The sequence below is a fragment of the Anoplopoma fimbria genome, chromosome 11, assembly GCF_027596085.1.
Source record: "Anoplopoma fimbria isolate UVic2021 breed Golden Eagle Sablefish chromosome 11, Afim_UVic_2022, whole genome shotgun sequence".
In the NCBI taxonomy this organism is placed as follows: domain Eukaryota; kingdom Metazoa; phylum Chordata; class Actinopteri; order Perciformes; family Anoplopomatidae; genus Anoplopoma; species Anoplopoma fimbria.
In genome coordinates this window covers 7,165,904-7,192,115 of record NC_072459.1, presented here as the reverse complement: position 1 = coordinate 7,192,115, position 26,212 = coordinate 7,165,904, and the positions used below count along the sequence as shown (strand labels likewise).

The 26,212-nt window shown below is 38.0% G+C and overlaps 2 protein-coding genes across 2 annotated transcripts; one reads left to right on the top strand and one right to left on the bottom strand.

Moving 5' to 3' along the window:
• Positions 1–72: 72 nt before the first annotated feature.
• Positions 73–18,540, top strand: gas7a (growth arrest-specific 7a). Its single transcript, XM_054608190.1, has 10 exons — positions 73–201; positions 6,250–6,339; positions 7,891–8,006; positions 10,042–10,116; positions 11,501–11,579; positions 13,076–13,207; positions 14,117–14,240; positions 16,208–16,287; positions 17,154–17,256; positions 18,431–18,540. The coding sequence occupies exons 1-10, from the start codon at positions 73–75 to the stop codon at positions 18,538–18,540; spliced, it is 1,038 nt and encodes a 345-aa protein (XP_054464165.1).
• A 5,110-nt stretch (positions 18,541–23,650) lies between these two features.
• rcvrna (recoverin a) lies at positions 23,651–24,955 on the bottom strand. The gene is made up of 3 exons (XM_054608075.1): positions 24,575–24,955; positions 23,882–23,993; positions 23,651–23,769 (listed from the first exon to the last, which is right to left on the bottom strand). Exons 1-3 carry the CDS (start codon positions 24,953–24,955, stop codon positions 23,651–23,653), a joined length of 612 nt encoding a protein of 203 aa, XP_054464050.1.
• Positions 24,956–26,212: the final 1,257 nt, after the last annotated feature.

Genomic DNA, 26,212 nt, shown 5'->3' with positions numbered 1-26,212 from the left:
GAGAGAGAGAGAGAGAGAGTGAGGAGAGAGTGAGGCTTTCCCAGAATAGAGAAGCAGGAGGAGGTGAGAGGGATGATGATGGAAGCCAGCTTTGACACTGAGGAGAGTTTTGACGATCCCTCCTGTCTCGCCCCGCAGCCCCCCGGCTCCATATCGCCGGCCAAGAGGCAGTTCAAGGAGGTCAAGGAGACCAAGATCACGGTGAGTACCCAGGAGCTCCAACTTAATCCTCCTTCTTCTTCATCCCCCATCTCTATATCTCCATCCTCTGAGTCTCCTCGTGTGGCAGAAATAAGTTCATCTTTTTACTATCATCTGTTGACATCGTCTTCAAGCCCAAGGCATAATGCATTGTGGGTACTCGTTGGAGTATCGTGGGTTCTCCCTGCATATTGGAAACCACATTAGTCTGAATGAAGAAGCCGTCGGGGAGCCTTGTACTCATTTGTGTCTCACTGACTGACTGGCCTCGATCCATTATATTGATTTAACGCCTGTCAGGGAGAAATGAATGCTCTGCTCTCGAGACACTGAAATGTGTTTCCTTTCTCTTTGCCAATTTTCACCGGATTTAAATGTAAAGTGAAAAGTATGCGGCTGATTAGGAGACGGCTGTTGGTATTTTTAGAACCGAATTATTGCTCGGTGTGATTCTGTATCCATCTCAAAGGGCTCCACATGTAATCTGCAGGGCAGTGCAGGTCACACAGCAGCATTTGGGGAAGCGAACACTCTGTACGCTAGACTATGAGGAACTCCCCCTTTTTGGCTTACAGTAGTATTTGTGCTGCAGAGTCTGTGATGAGGCTCATTACAGAACACTGAGGAGGATTACATGTCAAAGTGTATTTGTCTAAAGAAGCCCAGACAGAAGCTGTGGTTATGTAATCTCTTATAATGATGACTGTGGGAGGGAAGGGGGACATGGGAGGCGTCCGTGTGATGATGATGATGATGATGATGATGATGATGATGATGATGATGATGATGATGATGATGATGATGATGGTGTTGGTGATGATGAGACAGACGCTCAGAGGTGGTTTTGTGTCTCGCAGGGTCTGATTTTTGCACTCGGCGAGCTCGCTGACCTGCTGCAGCCACGGGAGCCGTCAGTCTGGCTATTGTGAGGAAAAAAAGCAGATGAAAAAAAATAACACGCCAGACCTGCGTGAGATGCAGCAAGTCCAGTTTCCATGGTGACAAAAGCAATAGCACTGATTAATGGGTGTTGAAATGGAAAACAGTGGCATAGGAAGGGGGGGGGGGCATTCAGAGATTCACTGAAGACATACGCTTCGACATACGGTTTCTCCTTTCTAGGGGCCTTTTCAAAGATTATACCACTCAGAAATCTGTTTTTGATGCTTTGCTTTATGAGTTTCAAGTCAAATTCTCATGAAGAGCAGTTTTCAAACAAATTTTAACATATTCATTATTTACCAGTAAACAGTGTATATTTCTGAAAGTACAGCCTTTTAAATTGGGAGAAAATATTGTTCAGTGCAACGATGTAACCAAGAGTCACGCATGAATATTAAATATTTACACCGCAGGTCATGGAGATAAAATAAACACAAAACGAGGAGGTGATGGCAGTGGCCGGATGACGTCAGTCAACAAACGGTGTCTTTCTTGTTCGCCACGGTGCACCTCGCATTACACAACCCCATCCACAGTTGTCATGGAGACGCACACATCCGTGACTGTTGTTGGCAAAATGGACCCTCGCAGGAGGCCGAGGCTTCCAACACATCAGATAGGAGACACCGCTGTAACCTTGTTTTCACCTTCAGCGAGTGTGACCAATCAGGACAAACGCATTTTGATGCTGTTGTTGATTTTTCTTTTTCAGCTTAATAAATGTTCGTTCACGTGCAGTGACTTGTTGCTATGCTGCATATGTGAGACACTTTGGGGGGGGAAACGGTAGCTCGTCAAAGAGAGTCATATGGCCTCGTTGGCGGGACTCTGATGGGGATTTATGATTGGTTATTGAAGAAGAGAAAGGAGGAATGGAGTCTGAGATTGTTTTGTTATGTGAAGGGGTGTGTGTGTGTGTGTGTGTGTGTGTGTGTGTGTGTGTGTGTGTGTGTGTGTGTGTGTGTGTGTGTGTGTGTGTGTGTGTGTGTGTGTGTGTGTGTGGAGAGATGGGATTGGGGGGTGGGCTTTTACAGCAAAAGTAATTTGTCGCTTAGCAACAGCAGCAGAGCATCCTACAGTCACATTTGCTGAAACATGCTGCTCAGGAGAAATGGATGTTAGAGAGAGAGGAAGTGTATCAGTCCTTTGTTCAACAGCCAAACAGTTCATATTTCTACATGTCCCTCGAGCCGTTTCCTCTTCCACTGTGTCATGGGTTTTGTATTTTTTTCTGTATTCAGCAGAGCAAAATTAAATAAATTAGTAAAAACATTAAAATGTGTAATGAAACAGCCATTGCCTGCCACACAAACACATTTTGGGGCCATAAGTCAAGAATTCTTATGCTACTCATGACAATTATCTATCTTATCAAATGTCTTATCTTAAGAATGAAAATAATCTTATGCTACTCATGACAATTTCACACAAATGTCTAATTCAAGTGATGTTTGCGTAAAGTATGGATACATGTCATCTCATATGCCTATCAACACAGAGGAAATGTTTATTTCTGACCGATGCAGTTATTTAATGTCAGCGCCTTTATCTGCCAAGACAAGTTACAGGCTGATATCACCCTTCGTCCCTAATTCTTACTAATCTCTTTACATGGCAAATTAAAATGAATATACCACCTTTAATCTGGTTTCCATGCAGCTGTGCATACTGCGGATAACGTAATTCCCCCCCACGATTTATGTTCTACAGCTGCTGTAAATTTAATAACTTAAATTTCCCTTCTTTTATAATGTATAAAAGCTGGTGTGATTCTTCTTCCAACCAGAAATGGGGGATTTTCTTTTGAGCTTGCATCTGTTTTTGTTCAACCCACAGACCTTGTGATCTGTTGGAAAGAGGCCTTGTGTCGTTAACTGGGGAAAAAACCCAGATAGAAGTCCAGAGAATGCTCCTAAAACTAGAATAATATCGGCATTTCCAACATATCTTAATCAGAAAAGCTCCATTATTCTAACTCAGAATATCCAAATGGTGAATGTTGTTTACAAGACCCGTATCACATCTAGAATATTGTCGTTTAATATATTAGTGTGCATATAAATTTAGTCCTTCAAGGAAGAAATATGGCGGAACAGCGTGCTGCAACATTCCTGAAAGCTGGACTTCAGATCCCTCAGAAGGATTTATCACCTGCTGTGTAAGAAAGATAATCTATATTAATATTTTATGACCGAACCCCGGAGCAGCTCACTAAGCGGCTATGAAGAAGGAGAAACTTAGCCAGACAGCCGTCTTTTAGATGAATGGTCTCATTTTGTGCTGGATGTGAGAGGCAGATAAACAACAGTCATGATAGATGTGGAGTCGGTGTAATGGAAAATCTGGTGCCCATGACAATCAGTATGACCTCTGAGGCAGAAAATGAACACAGTGACTGGTCGGCAATCAATCAAATCACACTGTTGTTCCTTTAAATTGTGAAGTGTTCCTGTGAGTTAATGAGCCTCTCGTTTATGCACGTTTCAGCTGTTTCCTGTCGTATCGGTATGCCCGTTTGGCAAGTAGCCACATCAGTATTTCCTCTGGATCTGTGATTATATAACGGAGAAAGAGTATTACTCATCTGTTTTTGAAGTTTGTTTATTGGAAGCTGTTCAGATCAAGTGCTGCGGTGGCGATGCAGAGAATGAAGAGGTCAATGTCGAGTGTTTATTGGAAGTTCAGCTTCTAAGCTCAATATTTGTGATGTGTAAAGCTGCAGAGTTTTATGCAAAACTCACACCTAACTTATCATCATAGATCGCACAGTGAGGCTGCAACAGAGAAGAGAACCTCAGAGACAGAGATGTTGTACATTAATGTAATATTTAAAAGAATAAATCAGGTGTCTGCAGTGTGAAAGGAGTCCTCAAAATGATTATCACCAGCTCTTTTAGCTTTTTGTTTTGGTTCTCCATCTACACACTCATCAACTCAAACATATAGAATTATAGGCAACCATTTCCATCAAAAGAGCAGAATGTACAGTACACTTCCTGCTCAGCACCAAACAACACCTGACAAAGTGAGTGATTATAAATGGATAGTAAATATTAGATATTTGATGGTTCAGATAAGGAAAGAAACATGAGGATGATAGCAGATGATTGATAATGTTGCAGTTCTATGTCACACCTGTGTTTCTGAGTTTTTTTTTCTGTCTCTGACTAATTTAAATCAATATGTTTATAATAGCAATAAAAGAAAAAGGTACAAAACGACTCCAAATTGAAGTTACTCTGTGTCTGTTGGATAAACACAGGAAACTGTTTGCTAACACGTAAGCAATATTACATTTATAAGGTGTTATAAGGTTTACAGCTTGATGTGCTGCTTTTTAATAAAAAATGTATCAACACAGAGCTTTGTAGTGAGTTTCCGCATCACAACTTCACTGTTTTGCTTTCACTGTACTCTACCTGCTCAGCAGCAAACAGCAGACACCTGCAATTTCTACTGCAACCACGTCACCAAAACCTGCCATTCTCATCATGAGCCTCTTGCTTCCCTTCAGTATTCTTTATAAAGCATCACCCGACACATAAACATGAACTGACACCATGTTGTTCAGACGATTTAAAGTCTTCACATCACACCTCTTTTTTTTTTTTTTTTTTTTTTTTTTTTTTGGAAAGTTAAAAGAATGCAGCCGTTCTTTGGCTCCAGCCGGTGAACGCTCTCTGTTTTTTCCCTCGGTCTGTGTGACAGCAGCACAGCGGTGATCTCATGCAGTAAACACAGTGACTCAGTGTGTGCTTCTCTGTGTGTTTGTGTGGATGAAGCAGCCTGTCTGGATGCCCGTGTGTTTCTGCAGCAGAGGCTGACATGGCACAGAGGGTTTCTCGCGTTGCCAGGAGGGAGGGCTCACAGATGGTGAACATTACATAATTGCAGCCCCCCCAAGAGTAATTGAGGACGCTGTGGACCGTGGAGTCTGTATTCAGGCCGAGTGTTGGGTGTGTTTATCTGCAGCGCCACAGAGACTCAAGTGTATAAAGTTCGTTTATTCGTAGTAATGAAGGTTTCTCTGTGTTCTGGAGAGAACAGAGTCGTCTCTCTCTTTCCCCCTGAAGCCTCATGGGTCACCTTCTGGATCGTATGTTTAGTCACGCCTGACCTTTTATCCTCTCATCTGCATGTTCCAAATGCAGTGGTGGAAGAAGTACTGCATACCCTAATGTATAAGTACTCCATTTCTTTCTCATATCTGGCTTCTTTGCTTGTTGTATCATTTTCAAGCTGTTTTTTATCATTGTTTGTCTGCCATTTCTGCTTGTAAAGCCCTTCGTAACCTTTGTTTTAAAAAGTGCCACATAAATACAGTTTATTGTTATTATTAAAAGTAAAAGTAATTTATCTTTCTCATGGAAAATGTGATCTCTTTTGGATTCAAACAGTTATTTAAATGAAACCATCTAAATAGTTTAGTCTCAGCAACAGCTCTTATAGACATCTTTGTTTTTATAGCTAGTAATTATATCTGTTGGATAAATGAAGTAGAGTGAAAGTACAACATTTCCCTCTGAAATGTTGTAGAGTAGAAGTTCAACATAGCAGGAAATTTAAATGCTAAAGTAAAGTACAAGTACCTCAAAATTTACTTACATTTTCCAACACTGTCCAAATGAAACACAGGTCTGTTCCCACATTATCAAAGTCAAGATGAGATAAAAAAAAAGTTTCACTCCTTTAAATCACATCATTGGTAAAATGCATTCCTTTGAGCCACAGATAAATGAGCAAGAGGGTCAAAGATCAAGGTGCAATATTATGAGGAAGAAGTATTCTTGCAGTATGTACTAAAAGAAAAAGTATGCAATGTCCTGTGCTACACTCTAAGCCCCTCCCACTTTCTAGCCATCCAATCAAATGCGAAGGATTTGATTTAAATCTCTTGAATCGTTTAAATATTCAGTTTCAAAGTTAAATACTTCACAGTACAAAGAATAAAGCTCTAACTTCTGTTTCACTGAGACTTTAAGGACGTCATTTCAACTCCTCTTGTCTTCTTCTCTGTCACAGATCTGTTGTTGGTTGTATTTCTTATATTATAATATAACGTTATATGTTCTAATCATCTGTGTATTTCTTCTGTGTTTGCTTCAGATCAACTGTGTGACCTTCCCTCTGCCTGGAGAAGGTCCGGAGCAGCAGCTCCTGAAGCCCACCGAATGGAGCTACTGCGATTACTTCTGGGTGAGTTCAGCTGAAAAGCACAAGAACGAATGACGCTAGTGATATTTCAAAATCTTACATAAGTAAATGTTGAAAAGTATTTACATTAAAATATACAATTAAAAGTACTTTTTCTTAATTTCAGAAAAATTGTTTTTTATTGGATTGTTTGAATGTGTTCATCTCATTAATCTTGCAGCTGGTAAAGGTGGAGCTAATTTGAATAACTTTATATACAGCTGGGTTACTGAATCTATAATAATGTATCATTATTTATTAGTTTATTTATATTGTGTATCAATAAAGTGAATCTGTAAAGTAACTGAAGCTTGTCAGATAAATGTAGTTAAAAGGACAACATTCCTCTGAGTTGTAGCCTAGTAGAAGCATAAAGTAGCATTAAATCAAAATACCCAAGTAAAGTACCTCAACATTTTACTAAACTATAGTACTTGAGTTAATGTACTTATTTACATTCCAACACACAATACAATGTATGTTAATAATGAACAAGACAAAAAGATGTGATCCTTTACAGAATTGTGAAATATTTTGGAGGTACTTTGTCCTGCTCAGTACAGATCAGTCACAATTTAAATAAAAAATAATGACAAATGTAAGGGATCATTATCAAAGGTGTTTATTATGTAAAAAAACTATAAAATATTTTGCATACATACACTATAATCAGACCTTATAACTCATTTTTCACCATAAGATGAAACATTGACTTTCACTGTTCTCATACAAGATGATTGTATTTCCTGAGCTTTCTGTAGACACATTTTGTTAAACAAATCTTTGCTGTTCAGTGCAAAGTGCAGTTAAAAGCATCTAATGCTTATATTGAATTATGAGACTACAAATGGCCACGTGAATAGAAAACAAATGGATCCTTTAACATAAAGACACAATCGCTTTCACGTTGGAGTCGTCATATCGACCGGTTTCTCTGTAAACACACTGATCATCCTGCTTCAAGTGTCTCCCCAGTGTCATTTTCAGTTTCCATACATTTCCATCCTGAATTAGATTTGTATTGAAAAAACCTTCAGCCTGCATAATTGAGTGAAATCCGACCCGTTTCCTCCTCCATTGTTGTTGTTTGGCTTCTTGTTTGCGTCCCGTCGTGTCCTGATGTCTGGTACCGACCCGCTGTGTGGAATCAATCTGGCACCTCTGATCATCATCAGTCCTGTCACAAAGAGCTGCACCCTGCTCTGGTGCTCACAAACACACACATGATAACACATCCAGCCCTCAGTGATTGACTCACACACACACACACACACACACACACACACACACACACACACACACACACACACACACACACACACACACACACACACACACCAACGCATGTCCTCCTTGACATGCATGTGTGAGTCACACATTCAGAGCTCTTTCTCACAAACCCCCTACACGCTCTCAAAACATCTTTACTGCATGCTCTGTCCGTGAACTCATCGTTGTGGCAGTTTATGGGTTAAATGATGCTCTCCTCCTCCTCCTCCTCCTCCTCCTCCTCCTCCTCTTCCTCTTGCTCATCATCATCCTCTTCCTCCTCAGACGGACAAGAAGGACCCCCAGGGGACCACCTCGGTGGCCGGCTTCGAGGTCCTCTTGCAGAAGCAGCTGAAGGGCAAACAGATGCAGAAAGAGATGTCCGAGTTCATCCACGAGAGGTAAAGCTTTCATTTCAGATCAGACTGTTATCACAACAAAAACAGACACCGCAGTTCTTTCGACAGCAGTTTTAATTAACTAATAATCAAGAGAGGCAGAGTGTGAAAGGAGCCAGAGATTCTTTTGTTAGAGTAGAAGTTGTTAGATGAACTGACCTCAGCTAAAATAAGAATGTTTTGAAGTTGGAAGATCAGTAATTATGTCAGTGACCTCTTTCTAATTAAGTCAGGTTTACTTTTTATATTTCTCTTGAAAACACCAAAAACCCTAAACAAGTATTGTGTGAGTATCAAAGAATAATATGTCATCTCCCTGTTAAAAACACATCAATAAGACAAACTTTCTAATCAATTATGAAGCTAATTTTAACCAAAATTGTTTTTGAAATAACGCAAAAAAGGAAATGAGAATTTCTTGTTTCTTGTTTCCATCAAATGTTTGGAGTGAATAAAGCCTGCTACTGCGTAGTTTTGTCAGAAGTTGGCGCTATAGGCTCATTTGTTTTTTAACCTGCCGGTAAACAGAGAAGAAGAAGTAGCAGTAGAGGTTGTTAGAGAGGTCTTCAGGAAATTAAATAATTTGGGCACGTTTTTTAATTGTTCTTGCTCATCAGCTAGTTTTGGCCGTGCTTCGTGTTGTTTTGGAGACAAAGAAAATATAAATATTTATCCAGGAATACGCTGACAGCAAAAAAAAAGTGAATTAAATGTGAAGAGTTTATTCTGGCAAATGCTGTTTCCATAAATCCATTAAGCGCTTCAACTCTTTGTCCACAAAGACAAAAACCAGGGATCCATAGGGATCAAAGCCTTTTGTCTCCCAGTTGCATTCAATGCTTGAACCCAGTAATTAAAGGGGCGTTAGATCTCAGCTGAGCAAACAGGAGATGCATCGATTATTTTGGCTCCCACTGAATCTGCAGCAGGATGTCAATAAACGACATGAATAATTAGGAGTTGAGTTGTCTACATCCGCTCTCACGACTCTCTGCATCATTAGCTCCCTTTAATTCTTCAAAAGCTCTTTTCACTTTGGTGGGAAGTTAACGACGATTCTTCTCTGAATAAATTCAAGAGGCCACCGACTCCCAAACCCCTCAGTTTGGTTTCTGTTCAGCGCCGACCTTTCTGTGTTTTGCTGTGTTGCCCGGTGCTGCTGAGAATCTGAAACATTAAGTCAAAGAATGGGCCTCTCGACCTTCTGCAGGTGACAGATTTACTCAGGTGTTGATGGTGGATGTGAGACCGGTGCAGGAAGAGAATGTCACACAAAGTACAGCAGGGATTTATGATGTTCAGGGTTCACGGATGGATTTCAGCCTTTGCAGCTAATTGAAGTGGAAGTTTCTGTCTGCAGTGCATCTCTGAAATGATCTGTGTTAGTGGTGAAACAGGTCATAAAAGTCAAAGGTTCTGATTTATATCCCAGATCGGAACAAAATAAATAAGGGAGCAGATATAACTTTTAGAGATCGCTGACCACCGTCTCTGAATTCTGTATTCTTCATAAAAACACACAATTCAAATGATCAGGAAATAAAAGATTGTATTTGTTAAAACAAATCTTGTCATTAGTAGTTTTAATAATGTCTTATAGGCTGCTTAGAGGTTTTGTAAACAGGTCATAATTCATCTCTAATATCTATTTATTTGAAAGAAATCTCTTTCAAACAACGTAGTTTCTCAACAAAAATAAATGTTGCATGATTACATGTGAACACACTAAGATGGTACTCCTTTTCACTGAACAGAGCCCAAACGCATCATTATGTAACTTTATGGAACCTCCGTTTGTTGGCCGTTTGCGGTGCTGCTAACGTTACTAGCTCTCCTCCTGTTGATTTAAACACAAATTGGTTGTTTACAATGTAACATTATCAGAGATCAGACACTAGAAAAGCATTAATGATGACATGATCACATATTTTGCTGAATATTGGCTGTACAATCGTCAGTAAAACTTTATTTCACACTGTGATGGTTAACGTTATTCTGAGGCAGCTCAGGTTTTCACATATCGATCTTTGTGTTTCAGGATAAAGATTGAAGAAGAATATGCCAAGAACCTCTCCAAGCTGTCTCTGAGCCCGCTGGCAGCGCAGGAGGAAGGGTGAGCGAAGTCAACAGAAGCTCTGAGAACCAAGCACAGCGATATGTCGGTTTAGTGATTACAGAACTGTCTAAAGATAGGAGCTTTTAAGGTAGACTCATACCCACACTGCTTTTTGTGTTGATGGACAATGTAACTCTCATCAAAGAGTGGATGTTTTTTCATGTTTGTCAGCAATATAACCTAAATCATTTAGCAGAGCCCATAATCAGTAGACAGAAAAGAGGCTTGGCTCAAGAAACTGTGTATTTTGGTTGCTATCCATTTCTGGAGATTCCTCGATTACAGAACAATTTTGTTTTGGCAATAAGAATGAGACCAATGGAGACACAAACCCAGGGCTGAACTCCCCAGAGAAACTCTTATTTGTCAGCAAATCAATTAGTTGTTTTTTTGTAAAACGGAGTATCTCCACAAAGAGTCACAACAAAATCACCACTTTAAATCTTGTTAAAGTTTCTGGGAGGTGAGTCAATCAGCATGAAAAGAAGACTAATCCATTAAAGAAATCTTGGTCCACTCAGGCCAAAACGAGCCATGAGTCGCCCAGTAGATTAAGAGGAGGCCCTTCACAAACCAGAGTCCAGATATCAAGTTCTCAGGGTCAGAGAATCTGAAAACTTCCATCACAATTTTACAGACTGATCAAAATAAAGTGGTTTACTCCTTGTCTGAACTGACTGCTCATGAATGTTTACGATTGTATTATATCCAGCTGTGACAGTATTGAGATCTGTATTACAAGTACAGTTCTAAATCCAAGTTTTATTTGCAGCAAATGTGCTTAAAGTATCAAAAGTAAAAGTACTAAATATGCAAAAAGGCATCAATCAGAGTTTTCTTTTTTAATCTTTTATTCTTAATATTTATTCTAATTTATAATTGTTGTTAGGTGATACCTTAATGTGTAAGAATTTTTTAATGCTGTCTCTTTTTATAGATTGTTGGATGGTCTATACTGTAAAAATGCATCTGACTTTATAAACATATCTATGTGTTTTGTGTGTAGAATATTAAACTGTACTGTAACTAGTAAAAAGTACAATGAAATGTAGTGGACTAAAAGTATTGAGTATCGTAAAATGGGAACACTCAAATAAAGTACTTAAAAATATACTGAAGTGCAGTACTTGAGTAAATGTACTTATTTTGTTAATTGAAGCTCTAAAATGAATCTGCTCCTTTGTATCTGAGTATTACCTTCCAGTGTTCACGTCAGTAGATAAAATAACTACATTATTTTGTGTGGTTACAGATTTTATTTAAAAAGCCCTCTTCATGACTAGAACATCCACTGTGTCGCATTTCCCCACTTTTTTTGTTAAATTGTAAACGATATCAAAGATTTCCAGGATTTATTTGACAGTGGTCCTTTTTTTCTTAGGACTCTCGGAGAAGCCTGGACTCAGCTGAAGAAGAGTCTTCATGACGAGGCTGAAGTTCACCTAAAGTTCTCCAACAAGGTAAAAACCGATGAGGACACTAATGGAAAGGAAAGAGTTTATTGTGGAGTCTCATTTTGAGCTGAACACTTTTCATTAATGGATTGAAAGGAATATTAATCTGCAACTATTTGGATGCTCAATTAATTGTTTCAGCCCTTTTTCAAAGCTAAAATGAATGAAATTTTTTTTAAATTGAGAATATTTTGTTTTCTATTTGTCAGATAAAGCAAAGAAATATATGAAGAATCCATCTTCAGCTGTGGTATATTAGTCTCCGACTACTTTTTCCCGTTTCGTAGAGAAAACTATCAATAGATTTGTAAAGATTTAAGGTGTAAAAATGCCTCAAGTTAAGAACACTTTACTGTGCGTGTTGGGCTCTTTGGTGAGCATCTCTCTTCACCTTCAGGTCAACTGTTTAATGTTTTCAATCATCTGAAGTAATGGATACTTGATCTGACCGCATCCTGAGGCGACAGGGGGTTTGTTTACCTCGACCTCGTCAGCACCGACCGAAGAAAATGACCTGAGCGTGGTCCGATTACCGGCCACGCAGAAACCGCACGCCGGGGCCTCAGATGAAGCCTAAAATAACGCAGCGGCGGCCTCTGAGCTCTTTCGTGGCCCTCTGTTGTCTAATTAATTAGCTCCGTATTCTGACAAGCCCCCAGCTCGGGGCCACGACCGCTCCCTTCTCCACCGGTGCTCTGACACTCCATGCCTCATTATGAGACGGGTGAGGGGAAGGTAATGCGTCGGCCAGGCAGCGAGTATACGCCTTATCGAGCCTGCAGAAGCTCTGGCTCATTTTCTAATAAGCTACATTTCATCTATATCTTCCAGCTTTGGCATTTGGGCTAGATTAGCATTCTGCGAGGAGAGCCAACACTGCAGACGAGCTCTTTGTAGCTTATTGAATTTACTTATTTCACATTATTGGACAAGTGTTTGTTGGGATAAATAAGAAACAGACTTAAAATGTAATCATGTCCCTTTATGGTGATGGATGTGACTTTGTAGAAGAGGAAACCGGTTTTATTAATAATAAGAAGCGATGCTTTACATGGGTTTTAATCCTCGACTCCCGTTGGTTTGTGTCAAAGTTTGGTATTTTGGCTGCCGCAATCTTGTTTTTTTTGCAAGCAGTGAATGGAAGTGACCATATTTGGACTGAGGAGGAGTGATGTAGAAACGCCGTATACGGCCCTGGCAGCAACCTGTCAATCAAAGTTAGCCCCGCCCTAAAGCATACCCTGCTTTATGGTCTATTTGACTCTAAATGGACCATCATTTACTAAATGAACATCATGCTGTATTGAAGAAGACTTGAAACTAGAGATTGAGACCATAAACTCATGTTTACAATGTTAACTGAGGGAATAAATCAAGAGAGAAGTAGAGTCATTTTCTCATAGACTTCTATCTTTTAATTATTTTAATATTTTAATTTACCTTCTTCACTTGACACAACAAGAACTATTAAATTACTAACACTTGAGTTCTTGTCTTCACAGCTCCACAGTGAGGTAGAGAAACCCTTGCTGACGTTCAGGGGCGACAACTTCAAGAAAGACCTGAAGAAGTACGACCATCACATCGCCGACCTCAGGAAGCAACTGGCGAGCCGCTACGCAAGTGTGGAGAAGGTATGGAGTTCTAAGTTTCGCTCCAAATAGTGTTAGACTAGTTTCATAAGAAAGCACACTTCAGTGTTTGTCTACCACAGAAAGTTACATAATAAGAGGAGCTTCAGTAACTCCTACGCATGGAACATATTGGTATTTTGTTACAGCTTCCCATCTGCTCAAATCAGTCCATGAATGAATTCCTAATGCACAGACACACACACACACACATGTATTTTTTGGGCATTCTCTCCTATTTAGTGGACAATGTGTCTTATCAGAAATAAGACAAGAAGAAGTGGAAGCAACATTTCCACCTCAGCCGAAAGTTAAAACAAGTTTATGATATTCTGGCTTTTTGACAAATGTATGGTGTTTCTATTTTGTATGGTGATATTTTAATATCACTCTTAACAGTGTAAAGTTGATAATATCTTTAAATGTTAGTTTGCCGTATTTCTTATTCCATCACTGGAGTTTATCTCTGCTATAAAAAGTGTTTCCAGCCTAAAACAAACATTTGGCTCCGTCTCTGCTCCGATGCTTTAAGTGACCTGATCAGTGGGTTTTAGTTTGACTCCGTCCCACATGTTTCCTTTCAGTTGTTGTCTCTTGAAAACAAAAAGATTTTCTTAGCATCACTGTTCAACGTTTGTTTACCTTTCAAACACGATTACGCTATGACCTTTGTAGAGGAGCCTCAGTAAAAAAAAAAAAAAAAGGAAACACTCAATGAAATGGATTAAAAACAGATTAAAGGATGAGGATCTGGGAGCAAACATCAGTAGACAACATGAAAAGTCCAAAATGATTCCTGTAATGTAAGGTACAGTAAATCTGAGGATTATGCTGAATGACTCATTGTGTCTGCGTTCACACATCCCACTAAAAAGGTGTGAATTTGTGTGTGTGTGTGTTTGTGTGGCGCAGGCCCGTAAAGCCCTGGCGGACCGGCAGAAAGATCTGGAGGTGAAGACCCAGCAGTTGGAGATCAAACTCAGCAACAAGACGGAGGAGGACATCAAGAAGGCCCGGCGGAAATCCACACAAGCAGGTCAGGAGTCACGGAGTCGGGAGCTTTGAATAAGAGCCGGTCACAGCGGTTTATTTGGACTTAACGTGTCACCAAATAACTGATCTGAGACACAAGGAATACTGCAGGATATAAACTGGATCGCAAGGTTTTAAAAACACAAGGAGACAGATCTTAAACCATCTGTTTCCTTGTGTTTTTAAGATATGGAGTTTAAACTTGGATATCTTCCATATTTCTCTGCAGTGTTTTTTAAGGTAAAAAGGGTGAATCACAGCTAAAAGTAACTGTCAACTGTTTACAATCTGGTTAATTTTTTTCTGTTTTGAATGCCTCTCTGCCTCTTTTATTGTGGTTTTGCAAAAATGTGTTATTATGAATAGCTTGATATTTAGGAAAAATATGCCTTTTTTCGGTTTCTTGCCAAGTGTTCAATGACAGTGTTGATACCACTTCTCACGTCTGAACGGTGAAAGTGTAGCTGAAGCCAATAGCCAGTTATCTTAGCTTAGCATAAAGACTGGAAACAGGGGGAAACAGCTAGCCAGGCTCTTTTCATAAGTAACAAAATCCACCTATCAGCACTTCTAAAGCTCACCATTAAAATAGTAAGATTCGTTCAAAAACACCAATGTAAAAATGACAATTCACAGTTTTGTGCTGCACTATATCTTTGTTAGAAACCAGTAACTTCCTCTGGAGGCTCTGTTGGTTTCGTGGAAATTCAGGTTAATCAAACAAAGCGAAAAATAATTAACTTCACATCACAACAAACACAAGATTCTGCAAGATTTCAACATTGTTGTTTAAATCATTGAAAGAATTCCTGGAAATCTGGATTAGATTATAAATGTATATATGTTTTGTGTTACTGGCTCTTCAGAGACTAGAGGCGACACTTTACTGAACTTTTCTTGCATGTGACATAAAATTGAATTAAGGTGGAGGTAATTTTGTTTTGTATTATTTCATTATTTGAAACCTTAGAAGGTACAAGGACGAGCTCATCAAAACACAGTTGTCCTACCTGACATCCTCTGTGTTTGACATTTTAATAAGATAGAAGACGAGTTCATGTTCAGTCCTCAGCAGAGAGAGAAGCTCTGCACCAACGTCTCCACTCAGTAGATTAGTCACAGTCCACAGCACTAATCAACAGCGCTCTGAGTAGAGGTTAAATTATGTCGGCCTGGTGTCGGTGATGAACGCTGCCGCCTCAAGGTCGGAGCAAAGGCCATCACGGCTCGCTGCCAAACACGGGGACGTGATTTTACCTTCACTGAGAGAATATTAATGAGCTTCAGTCGTGTTTCCGTTTCACTTTCTGACACTTTGTCATGTTTTATGTTACAGTGAGCTGCAATGTTTGACCAATACGCAAATAAATTAAAAGAAGAATTATTCATTTAGATTTGGACAAGAGACATGAAAGAAGTGAATTAATTACTTTGATCTTTTACTGAATTTTAAATTAAAGTTGATTTTCAAAGCAAATGTTAGCAGTTCAGGTTTTAAACGATGATTTGAAAATAGGAGTTGTCAACAAAATCTTTGATCCGTTTCATTTTTGTCCCAGAAATGTGCTGCGTTGAGGGCAAAAGGGGGTTTTAGCTGTCTGTCAAAATAAAAAAAGATTATTTTAGTTCAGTTTTTATTCAATTTAGGAAACAGTTTGGCACATTTGGCCCAAGATATTAGAGGAGAACTTATCCAACCGTCTTTAGAGCTGAATTCATACTTTAAAACAGCCATAATAACAGATTCATGTCCACATTAAATGACTGACCTGTGGATGATTATTTGTGAGCGCCCTCTGCTGGTGCTCAAAGGTTTTGCCCCACACATGTGAACCACAGATTAAACCACTAATAACAGACAACTGAAAAAAAGATGATTTTCAAAGTTTAGAGAAAGAAAGAAATGACCTTGTGTGTGCTGATTGGTGTTTTCTTGTGGACTGACCTTTGACCTCTCTCTATGTTCTCCAGGAGACGACCTGATGCGCTGCGTTGATCTCTACAACCAAACGCAGTGCAAGTGGTTTGAAGAAATGGTCACAACCAGCATGGTGAGAGAGGATTAACCCTTTCCTTCTGTTTGGAGCTTTGTATTACCAGCTTGATTCTTTCTCCAATTTTATAAGATTAATTCTGAAATAACACAAACACATTATTTCTGTTTCTGTCAGAGACCTCAGCTGTAAAATAACAGTGGATTTTTCATCCTAGAACAATGTTGAAAATACTTTTTATGCAGCACTACCTCTCCTAAATACACAAATGATTGTATTTGTATTTCTGTTATTGGAGTTCAATAACACAAAGAGATCAAACAAGGAATTTACCCCCCAAAAAGCAACACTGATAATGTATTTGTGTGTAAATTAGTTATTGTGAAAAAGAATAGTTGTTCATGGATATTCAATCAATATAAAGCATGAAGTATTTGATATTATAAGAAATGATGATAATTTCTGGATTTTATAATCTTCATCAAATCAGAAGGGAATTTAAATACTTTTCTTTTTTTGTTCTTTGTTTATGTAAAGATTCAAAATATTTATTATCACTCTGTTTGAGTACAATCGTGTGAAATGCTTTTTCTGGGAGGCTTCATAAAATAAATAAATCGTAAATATAAAAAGACAATTAAATTATAATACAATAAATATATATATATATATTTTTTTTTTTTTTTTTTGTTATATACAATATAATAAAAAAAAATCTAAGAAGCAATAAAAAAAATCCATCGGGTGATAAGAAAAATAAAATTTAAACATGAAAAATTGGTTAATTTTATTACATACTGTTAGTAGTAGTAGTAGTTAGTACCCAAACATCAGTCGGATTCAACAATGAGGAAGTAATGTTACAAGGTTTAACAGTTTTTTCTGTTATTGAATGAGACCTTTTTGTCTTCTTCTCACTTCAGGAGCTGGAGAAACTGGAGGTTGAACGGATCGAGTGGATTCAGCAGCATTTACGTCAGTACACGACTCTGCGACACGAAACGGACATGTTCAACCAGAGCGTGAGTCAGAGCTCCTTCCTGCTGTTTTGAAATGTGCTGACTCTGAAGATATAACTACATTACATTACATTACAGTCATTTAGCAGGCGCTTTCATCCAAAGCGACTTACAATAAGTGTATTCAACATAGGTATTAATAAATGAGTCTGAAAACAGGCTTTTAAACATTCTGGATTTCTGTTGGGCTTTGAGCTTTTATTGCATTTTTCTACTTGGCCATCCTCGTCAACGCAGTGATTTAAACTGGCTTTGACATGAATCCCGTGCCACTTCATGCGAGTGTAGCTGCTTTGACAGATTGAGCCCTACAGTCGTTGTTTCCTCCGTCAGCCTTTCATCAAACACTCTCGCTGTCATCACTCTGAGACGCTCTGCTCGTTTAGGAGGTGAAGACAAAACCTGGTTAATCTAATGAGACGGAGACAAACTCCTCAAGGTGTTAGAAACAGTAGAGATCAACCTGATAGAATGATCTGTAGGCAGAATGTACATTTAAAGTTATACATTGTTTGAATAGAGGACATTTTATAATTAAACTCGAAAAAAAAACACCGAAACAATACACTCAAAATTTTGCTCATCAGGATGGAAAATGATTTAAACTGCAGGAGTAATTTTATTTTAATTTTAAATGTTTATAACAGGTTTAACTCTTCTAAAATTAAACTAACTGACAACAGCTACCTGTATGTAACCCTTCTAATGAATTTAAAAACCTTTATTTTGTAACATTGATTGATTTATTAATTGCATCTCATTTGTTTAATTTGGGAGAAATAAAAAGAGAAGTCACCGTCAATTGCTAGGCTAGCTGTTTCCCCCTGTTTGCAGTCTTTGTGCTAAGCTACGCTAACTGGCTGCTCCCTGTGGCCTTATATTTAATGTGCAGATATGAGTGTGTTATCCAGTGGTGGAATTGAAAAGTACTGTTGAGGAGTCGCCCCCTGCTGGACATTAGAGAGAATGCAGGTTTAATGCACTTCCGTATTGGATTCACTTTATTTCAGAACTGGAGATTTGCCACTTCTTTTTCAGACGGTTGGTTTATTACAGTTGCTTCGTCTGGTTGTGATAAAAAGTATGTCAAACCTGTTCGTGTGTGTGTGTGTGTGTGTGTGTGTGTGTGTGTGTGTGTGTGTGTGTGTGTGTGTGTGTGTGTGTGTGTGTGTGTGTGATGGTGGAGCCGGTGGACCAGCTGCTGCAGAACGTGGATCCAGCCAAAGACAGGGAGCTGTGGGTGAAGGAGAACAACACCGGCGAGGTCCGACCCGTGGATATGGACATATAGACCGCCCTGACCTGGGTCCTCAATATTACGACACACCCTCAGAGTCCCAGCTGATAACACTGATCCAGGGACAGTGCATGTCCAGACTACCGAGGTCTGCTCATGGAACAACAGCAGGAAAGATTCACACGTACCAGTAACAGTCAGGAAACGTGATAACGGATCAAAGTACCAGCATGTTCCTCCTAAATTTAACCCTTTCATAACCAACATTAGCTTATCGAATGCCATTTAACATATTCTGCTGTTTACCTGTTGTAAAGTTGACACTATTAGAAAAACTACATGTATTTTGAATCGTTTAGTTTAGCTTCAATCTACACTTTTCACAGTTTGAGTGAACCAAACAAAAACAAGAAAAAAAAAAAGTCTAATTATTGATATTACCTTTATTTTAGATACGGATATTGAGATCTTAGACTGAATATGATATATTTTCATATTTTGCTGGTTCATTTTTTGGTGGAATTGCATGTTTTGAATATCTTGCTTTTTCTGTATATGAAGAGCTGCACAATTTGTGGAACCATGATGGTTGTTTTTTGGTATCGTTCATCGAAGTGACACAAGGTATCCTGCATCTTGTTAAGTGACAGAATTTAGGAGCTTTCTCTCTCAAACACACAACAAAAACAAAAGCGTGTATAGCATTAATAGCCAATAACCTCAGTTGTTTAAAAAAATATATATAAAACAACACATACAGTGTTTTTTGGAATGTGATTTTGATTCTGCTCGTCACAAATCAAAACCGCGTGGTCGATCAGATTTAGGCCAGGGTCTATTTTGGATCAGTCCGGAGGGAAAAGGTGGTCCAAGTTACACTGAAACACCTTTTAGTGCCTAACGGTTAAATACCTGGAATGTCCTTGACATACTCTACTCTACTGCATCCGTGTACATTTGTACAGGCTAGATGTATTTTGCTGTCAGATGTTTTAACGGGCCAGATGTGGCCGACGAGGTGTTTGTACTGTACGTCGTTGTTTCGGGTTTTTTTCCTTGGTAAATGTACGGAGAATATCTTTGCTTGAACGCGAAAAATTCAACATTTAAAACGTTCACTGGTTAGAACGTTACTGATCTGAAGTCAGCTGACTCGTCCCAGTTGCCCAAATGAAAAAACGCATTTTTATCAGAGACTGCATGAACAGTTTGTGTTTACATGTGTGTATGTGTGTGTGTGTGTGTGTGTCTGTCTGTCTGTCTGTCTGTCTGTTGTCTTTTACATTTGACTGTGGTCTTCCTGCTCTGGATTTATTTGGATTATTACTTTTCTGTGGGCCGTCTTCTTTAAATTTCTCAAAAGCACGAAGCCAATCAGATAAAGATTAAAGTCATAATCCAGCTTCTGAGCACAAGAAAATGATTGCTATTAAAAAATATATAAATACGCTTACCTGCCTTATCAGCAACATTCACAATGCGTAGTGCATTACATTATTCTTGTGTTAAATGAAGAGAAGTCGTTCACATGCAGGTTTAAATAGCATTTCTGTCGTAGAGGTTTTTATCAGTGTGTCTCAATGTTGTGCTCTAAATGTAACAAAGTTATTACGTTCAAACTAAATGTCCAAACGGTTTCACGATGACGTGACGGTCGAGTGTACTACCCCTCCTGTGATTTAACATTTTTCATAAAGTGCATTCAAATCCCGATGTTCCCGATGTTTAACGAATGTTTGATCATAGGTGACCTCTGTCCAGACGGTGTGCTGTGGAATGCAATGTCCAAAATAAATCTCTTCTCGGAAGAAATTGAATATCACGGTGTGTTGTTGTGTAACGGTGATGGGAAGCAGGAATGTTTTATTTATTTTTTGTGGTTTAATCAGTTGAAACTTTTGATATTTAGGTTTACAAAAGCAACTGGATCCAGTCCAGTAAGACAGGTGGACACTGGTACTGTGTTTATTCTGCTCGGTATTTAACCCGAAGCCAAAGATCAGCAAATAATTCTGATGAAGAAGCTTGACCATCTGGGCTCAGATTCTTTATTTTAATCAGCAATTTAACCTGTATTTCAAAGAAAAATTACAAAACCTTTGCTTTTTTTTTGTTTCCCTCTTTTTGCCCCAAATAATTTAAGTACAAACCCTATAACAGTTTTGCAAATGTTTATTGAGGACATGCATTCAACAGGTTCATAGGCCTCAAGGAAACACACAAAGCAGTAGAAAACTACATAGGGTACCATTTTAAGACATTAAGTATATATGAATCTACAATGTTTTTCATAAATTACACTACTTTTGTGCACATGAGACTTTGATTAACCCATTTCAAGCACCAAATCAATTTGGTTCACATAAGTAAAGAACATTGTAAACAAGAGATTTGAAAAATTTCAAAAAATCTGCCTGCAGCGTTTCAGCTTTAGGGCTAAATTATGTTTTTAAACAGTCATCAAGGACAAATGTGACATATTGTACATATTGTTGAGCAAATTTTGATATGAAACATATCGGTGAGTATATTAGAAAGGTGAATTTAAGAAAATATTCAAAATCAGTTGATACATCTATTATATTATTAATTATTTAATTTAATTATTATTATTAATTCTCTTACAGCTTGACTAGGAAAATTGTATAACTTAAGTATTCTTCACTGTGCCAAGACAACATTATCTTAACTCACTTGAGTAAGTGAGTCTGTGTGTCTCAATTGACCTTCAGCTCTTAATAGGATTAGTTTATACACGCAGCTTTTTAACCTGAGCCTAATTCCTCTGATAAGGAGCTTGTGTCTCAACTTTCTTGCTCTCAACCTAATGAATCAATTCAAAGTGTGTTAAAAACTTCACTGGTACGCTGCCTGACATGAGAGAGTAAATTGGCTTTCAAGCAAAGGCTGGCGAGCAAACATGAAGGGGAGTTGCGGCAGGAAGTAGGGTCCTGATTTAAGCGCTGTAAGAAATATAGGTGTAAAACAGATATAAGTTGGAAATTGAGTGCCTTTTTTTGCTTATTATTGAAAATTGTCACTGTCCTTGCATAAAAACTAAAAAACAACATAAAGGGTGTAGGGACATAAAGGGTGTAGGGAAAACACAGTGTTTACAAACAGAAATCCTTATTTCTTCTTCATCTCTCTTTTCCATATGAGCTAATAAGCTAATACATGTATGTTTAACTAAACACAAAAATGTGATGAAGAAGAAATCCAACCACAGGAAATTGCACAGATGGCAGTTACTCCTAAAGGACTAGCAAGGCTTAGCAAGCTTAGCATTTAGCTAGAGTAGTTTGGTGATACTTTTTTCTCTCAATTATATTTTAATATTTAGCTGTTGTCTGATTTATGTGGTGTAACGAACACAATAATATGTTATTATGCCAAAATAGTTTCAATCAGGAAACAGGAGGGAAGTTGCTGAAGTTTGTAAAGCCTTTGTGCTGATTAGTCACTGAGCTAATACCTAAAAAAAAATGTAAAATATAATATTGTTTCTTCCTCAGTTTTTTTGTCCATTTAAGCATAAATTCATGTTTAATTCATTACAAAATGTGTGATTTAAAAGCATCTTAGCTGCACCAATTTCCCTTGAGATGGCAGTTACTCCTACCCTGCTAGCTAGCTAGTTAGCATTTAGTTTATCTGTAATTTTCTCTCCATTACAATTTGAGATTCAGCAATTGTCAAATTTATGTGGAATTACAAACTAATTTACTAAAATGTTAGAGCATCAACTTTACTTATTTTGTGGGTAAATTAGCTTTGACTAGCTTGTGAAATAGCCACAACTAGCTGGAGTGAAGTCGCCGCAGTTTTTTATGCCTTTTGTGCTGATTAGTCGCTGACCTTAAATAACAAAAGAAATAATTAATACTACAATCTTTTGGGACAATCGCAGGACACAAAAAAAGATCTGATTGTTTCTTCCTCAGCTTTCCTGTCCATTTGAGCTATACATTTATGTTTAATTCAATACAACATATGTAATTACAAAGTATCTTAGCCACACTAATTTCAGTTGAGATGGCAGTTACTGCTACCCTGCTATCTAGCTAGTTAGCGCCTAGCTGGACTAGTTTATCTTTTTCTTTCCATTATGGTTTGAGATTTGGCCATTGTCTTACTTATGTAGAATAAAACACTTAGTTACTAAGATGTTAGAGAATACTGGGTAAATTAGAAGGCTATCTGTAAATAGCAGGAGTGCATTCACTGCAGTTTATTTATGACTTTAATGCTGATTATTAAACATTGACATAAAACCTTGAAAAACATCCAGATACTACATCCTAAAGGGCACAGGAAAAATACACAAACAACATATCAACATATGTTCTTCCTCTTGTCCAATTAAGCTAATAAATTCATGTATAATTATAAATAATATGTGATTTAAAGTTAGATTAACCACATGAAATCTCGTGAAATTCACTAGGGTCAGATGCCGAAGAGATGGCAGTTACTGCTACTCTGGTAGCTAGGCTAGTTAGCATTTAGCTGGACAATTTATCTGGTAATACTTGACTGTTTTTCCATTATAATTCAAGATAGTTGTTTAATTAACGTGGTGTAAAAAGCTCAATACTGAGATGTTAGAGCTACAGAATTTATTTATTTTTTTAAGTTCTAGGTAAAGGAATAAGTGGTTGTCAAAATATGACAATTAGCCTTAACTTGCCAGAAAGCAGTCACTGCAGTTTGGTTTTTACCTCTGTTTTCTAGTTCTTATGACCATTTCATGCATTGTTTAATAATATATATTTATATAAAATTGTAATTGCCATGGTAAGGTAGTTGTATCTTGGTCCGTATTGACCAACTATGTTTAAGTTACTGCGTTTTGGCTTTGAAGGGAAGTATAACGTTGATGTTTACTACATTACTAACACAATGTCTGCACAAAGTTTCAAACTCAAGTTGTAAATTGTCATTTCAAGAGTTTCCCAGATTTTGTTTTCTGGTATGAAATCCAATTATTTAATAGCTTTATGGGTGCAAAGACAAAAATGCAGAACTGTTTGGCTGGTTACTAGACCAAAAGAGTAAAATAAAAAAGAAATAAATGTGGTTGAGGAGGACAAGCAGCAAGAACATGAAAATTAAACAGAAAAACAAAAGTCTTGAAATCACATGAAGAGGCTTTTGCAATATATTATTGCTTTTTCTCTTTCAGCTTGTCTTTAATTTTCTGAGGCTCATCGTATTGTATCAACCGCAGGATGTCCTTGTTGTCCATCACACCCTGAATGAATTCTCCCTCTGAGATTTTATCTGGGAAAGGATTTTTAAAAAAAGAAACAGCGTCAACGTATGTGGGTGTTTGTGAAAGTAGAGAGTCTTTAAAGCAGCTGTTTAAAAAGGTAGTTAATGAATTATTAGTTACCGTTGTCCTTCTTCCCGAAGAATTCCCAGATTTTCTCCGCCCTCTTCTCCGGCGTGTCTTCATCCTCGGGGAGGGTCTTCTGGTCGTCAGCAGGAATCATGTTGAATATTGACTGCGTGAGAGTAAATTTTGAATGCGTTTTTTGCAGTGCATGCTTAGTTTCATCATAAAATAAACACGAAATAATATAAAGAATCTGCGTACTATACAATTAATTCAATTAGTTCTGGAAAAAATCTGAAAATTAATCAATTAAAGATTTGCTGGTCCAAGCTTCTGAAATATGACAATTTGCTGTTTCTCCTTGCTTTGTATGACTGTATATTTATTATTTTCTGCTGTTTGTCCATCTTAAAGAGCAATCTAAAATAGGGAAATTATGATGGCAATTTACACCACCAGGAATTATTTCCTATTGACTAATTAACCACTTACTTACAATCACTCTAGTTTCCATTATAGACATTTTTCATGGGAATAAAGGTGTAAAGAGGGCTGATAAATTATCTGCTTAACAGAATAATAGTAAATGAAACTAAATTATGGAACAATATACCATCTTGTTTTCAACGTTTACCCATGTTAAAGGCTTTTGGAAAGACGCTTAATTTAGGTCTTATATCAAATACGTCAGCTTGTGAGTAGAAACTACTGTTTTCTACACCATCATAATGAAAAAAAAGTTATTAGTACCCTAACAATCTCTAGGATTTCATTCTTGCTAATGGTTCCATTCCCGTCCACGTCGTACAGGTCAAAGGCCCACTCCAGCTTCTGCAGAGTCTTCCCCCCGGATGTGAGGTGCAGAGCGACGATGTACTCCTTAAAGTCCAAAGTGCCGTCCGCGTTGGTGTCGAAACTCCTGAACACGTGCCTCGCGTACTCCGTAGGGTCGGCGTTGGGGAAGAAGCTGGCGTAGATGCCCTCAAACTGCTGTTTGCTGATCTTCCCGCCGGGACACTCCTTCAGGAAGGACTGGTACCAGGTGCAGAGCTCGGACTCAGAGTATTTCGTGTTGGACTTTAGTTCCTCCAGGAGCTCCTTGGACAAAGCGCTGCTCTTAGTATTCCCCATTTCACAAAAAAGTCAAACTTCTTCTTCTTCCGTCCTCTTGTGTTTGGGGTTAAAAACCTCAGCGGCGCTCCGTTAGAGTTCACTCTGCCTCGTATTCAGCCTGGCTGCCCCTCAAGGTGCCAAATGAGATTATGGTTATCACTACCTAAATCCAGACAGCTGTCTCTGAAGATTAAGGGGATAACCACGTCACACCACTATGACACCTTTTTTACTGGAGACACAGTTAAATACTGGAGATATAAGCAGAGGATTAAACGCAACAGGTGGCTTACACTTTAAAGGTCAACATCTGGTGACCTTAAACGCCCTTTTTGCAGAGTTATTTCTTAAACTGCAATCCCATCTGCCGACCCCGGGCTTAATAAGTCTCTGTGTTATTGAGTTCAGGCTACAAATTATTGGTAATAGAAGTATCAAGCTAGGTATGATTTTAATTGGGCCACTATTCTACTGTAAACCCTGCTTTTTATCCATCCAGCAACACTACCCAGGATATATTTGATCTAAGTTTAAATATTTGTTTGTTTAAACATAGTCCATGAAGGCAGCCCGTGGTATTACTAACTTGATTTTGATGTTTGTCTATTTGCACCAAAATATTATCAACTTTACATATACCTGTACCTGGTAACATGTATTCTATGTTCTGAAAAATATAAAAATATTAGCTTTTGCAGTTTTTTTGGTATTTTTAACAAAATCGAATAAAGTTATTTATGAGCTAAAATCGGTGACAATAGAAAATTACTGATTCCAGCAAAAATAATGTACATTTTTATGCATAGTATAAAGTAAATAAATTATCTTTTCACTTTTCCAGTAATCTTTTTAAATTCTTATTCAATAACAACAATGATTGATTACGTAATTTATGAAGAATATGCAGATTTTAAAGAGTTAAAACTACTTTTAAACTGTTAAAATAAAGTTACCTGTTTAAGGATAAACACGTGTTACCTAAGAGAATCCAGGTTGTTATATGATGAATAATATTGAGCTTTAAGGGTAATTTTCCAAATGAACTGAAAAGCTTTTTTTTAAATGGAAAAAGGATTTTTTTGATTTAGGATGATCACAGTCACAGAACTGTTTTTATTTTCACCATACTGTCAATAAAAGTTGTTGGACAACCCAACAACTGAGCTACTTTCTGAATCTAAAGCAGATCCCCAAGGTTCTACCTTGGGTCCTGTTCTGTTTACGTTACACATAAATTAAATTGTAACACACGGTTACTGGTAGCATCCGTCCCTA

What these genes read in the sequence shown, in the direction of transcription:
- gas7a (XM_054608190.1), top strand. Translation starts at nt 73, where the DNA reads ATGATGATGGAAGCCAGCTTTGACACTGAGGAGAGTTTTGACGATCCC. An exon ending in TCAAGGAGACCAAGATCACG is followed by an intron (nt 202 to 6,249) that starts GTGAGTACCCAG and finishes TGTTTGCTTCAG; the next exon opens with ATCAACTGTGTGACCTTCCC. An exon ending in TCCGAGTTCATCCACGAGAG is followed by an intron (nt 8,007 to 10,041) that starts GTAAAGCTTTCA and finishes TTTGTGTTTCAG; the next exon opens with GATAAAGATTGAAGAAGAAT.
- rcvrna (XM_054608075.1), bottom strand. Translation starts at nt 24,955, where the DNA reads ATGGGGAATACTAAGAGCAGCGCTTTGTCCAAGGAGCTCCTGGAGGAA. An exon ending in AAATCCTAGAGATTGTTAGG is followed by an intron (nt 23,994 to 24,574) that starts GTACTAATAACT and finishes ACTCTCACGCAG; the next exon opens with TCAATATTCAACATGATTCC. An exon ending in CTTCGGGAAGAAGGACAACG is followed by an intron (nt 23,770 to 23,881) that starts GTAACTAATAAT and finishes ATCCTTTCCCAG; the next exon opens with ATAAAATCTCAGAGGGAGAA.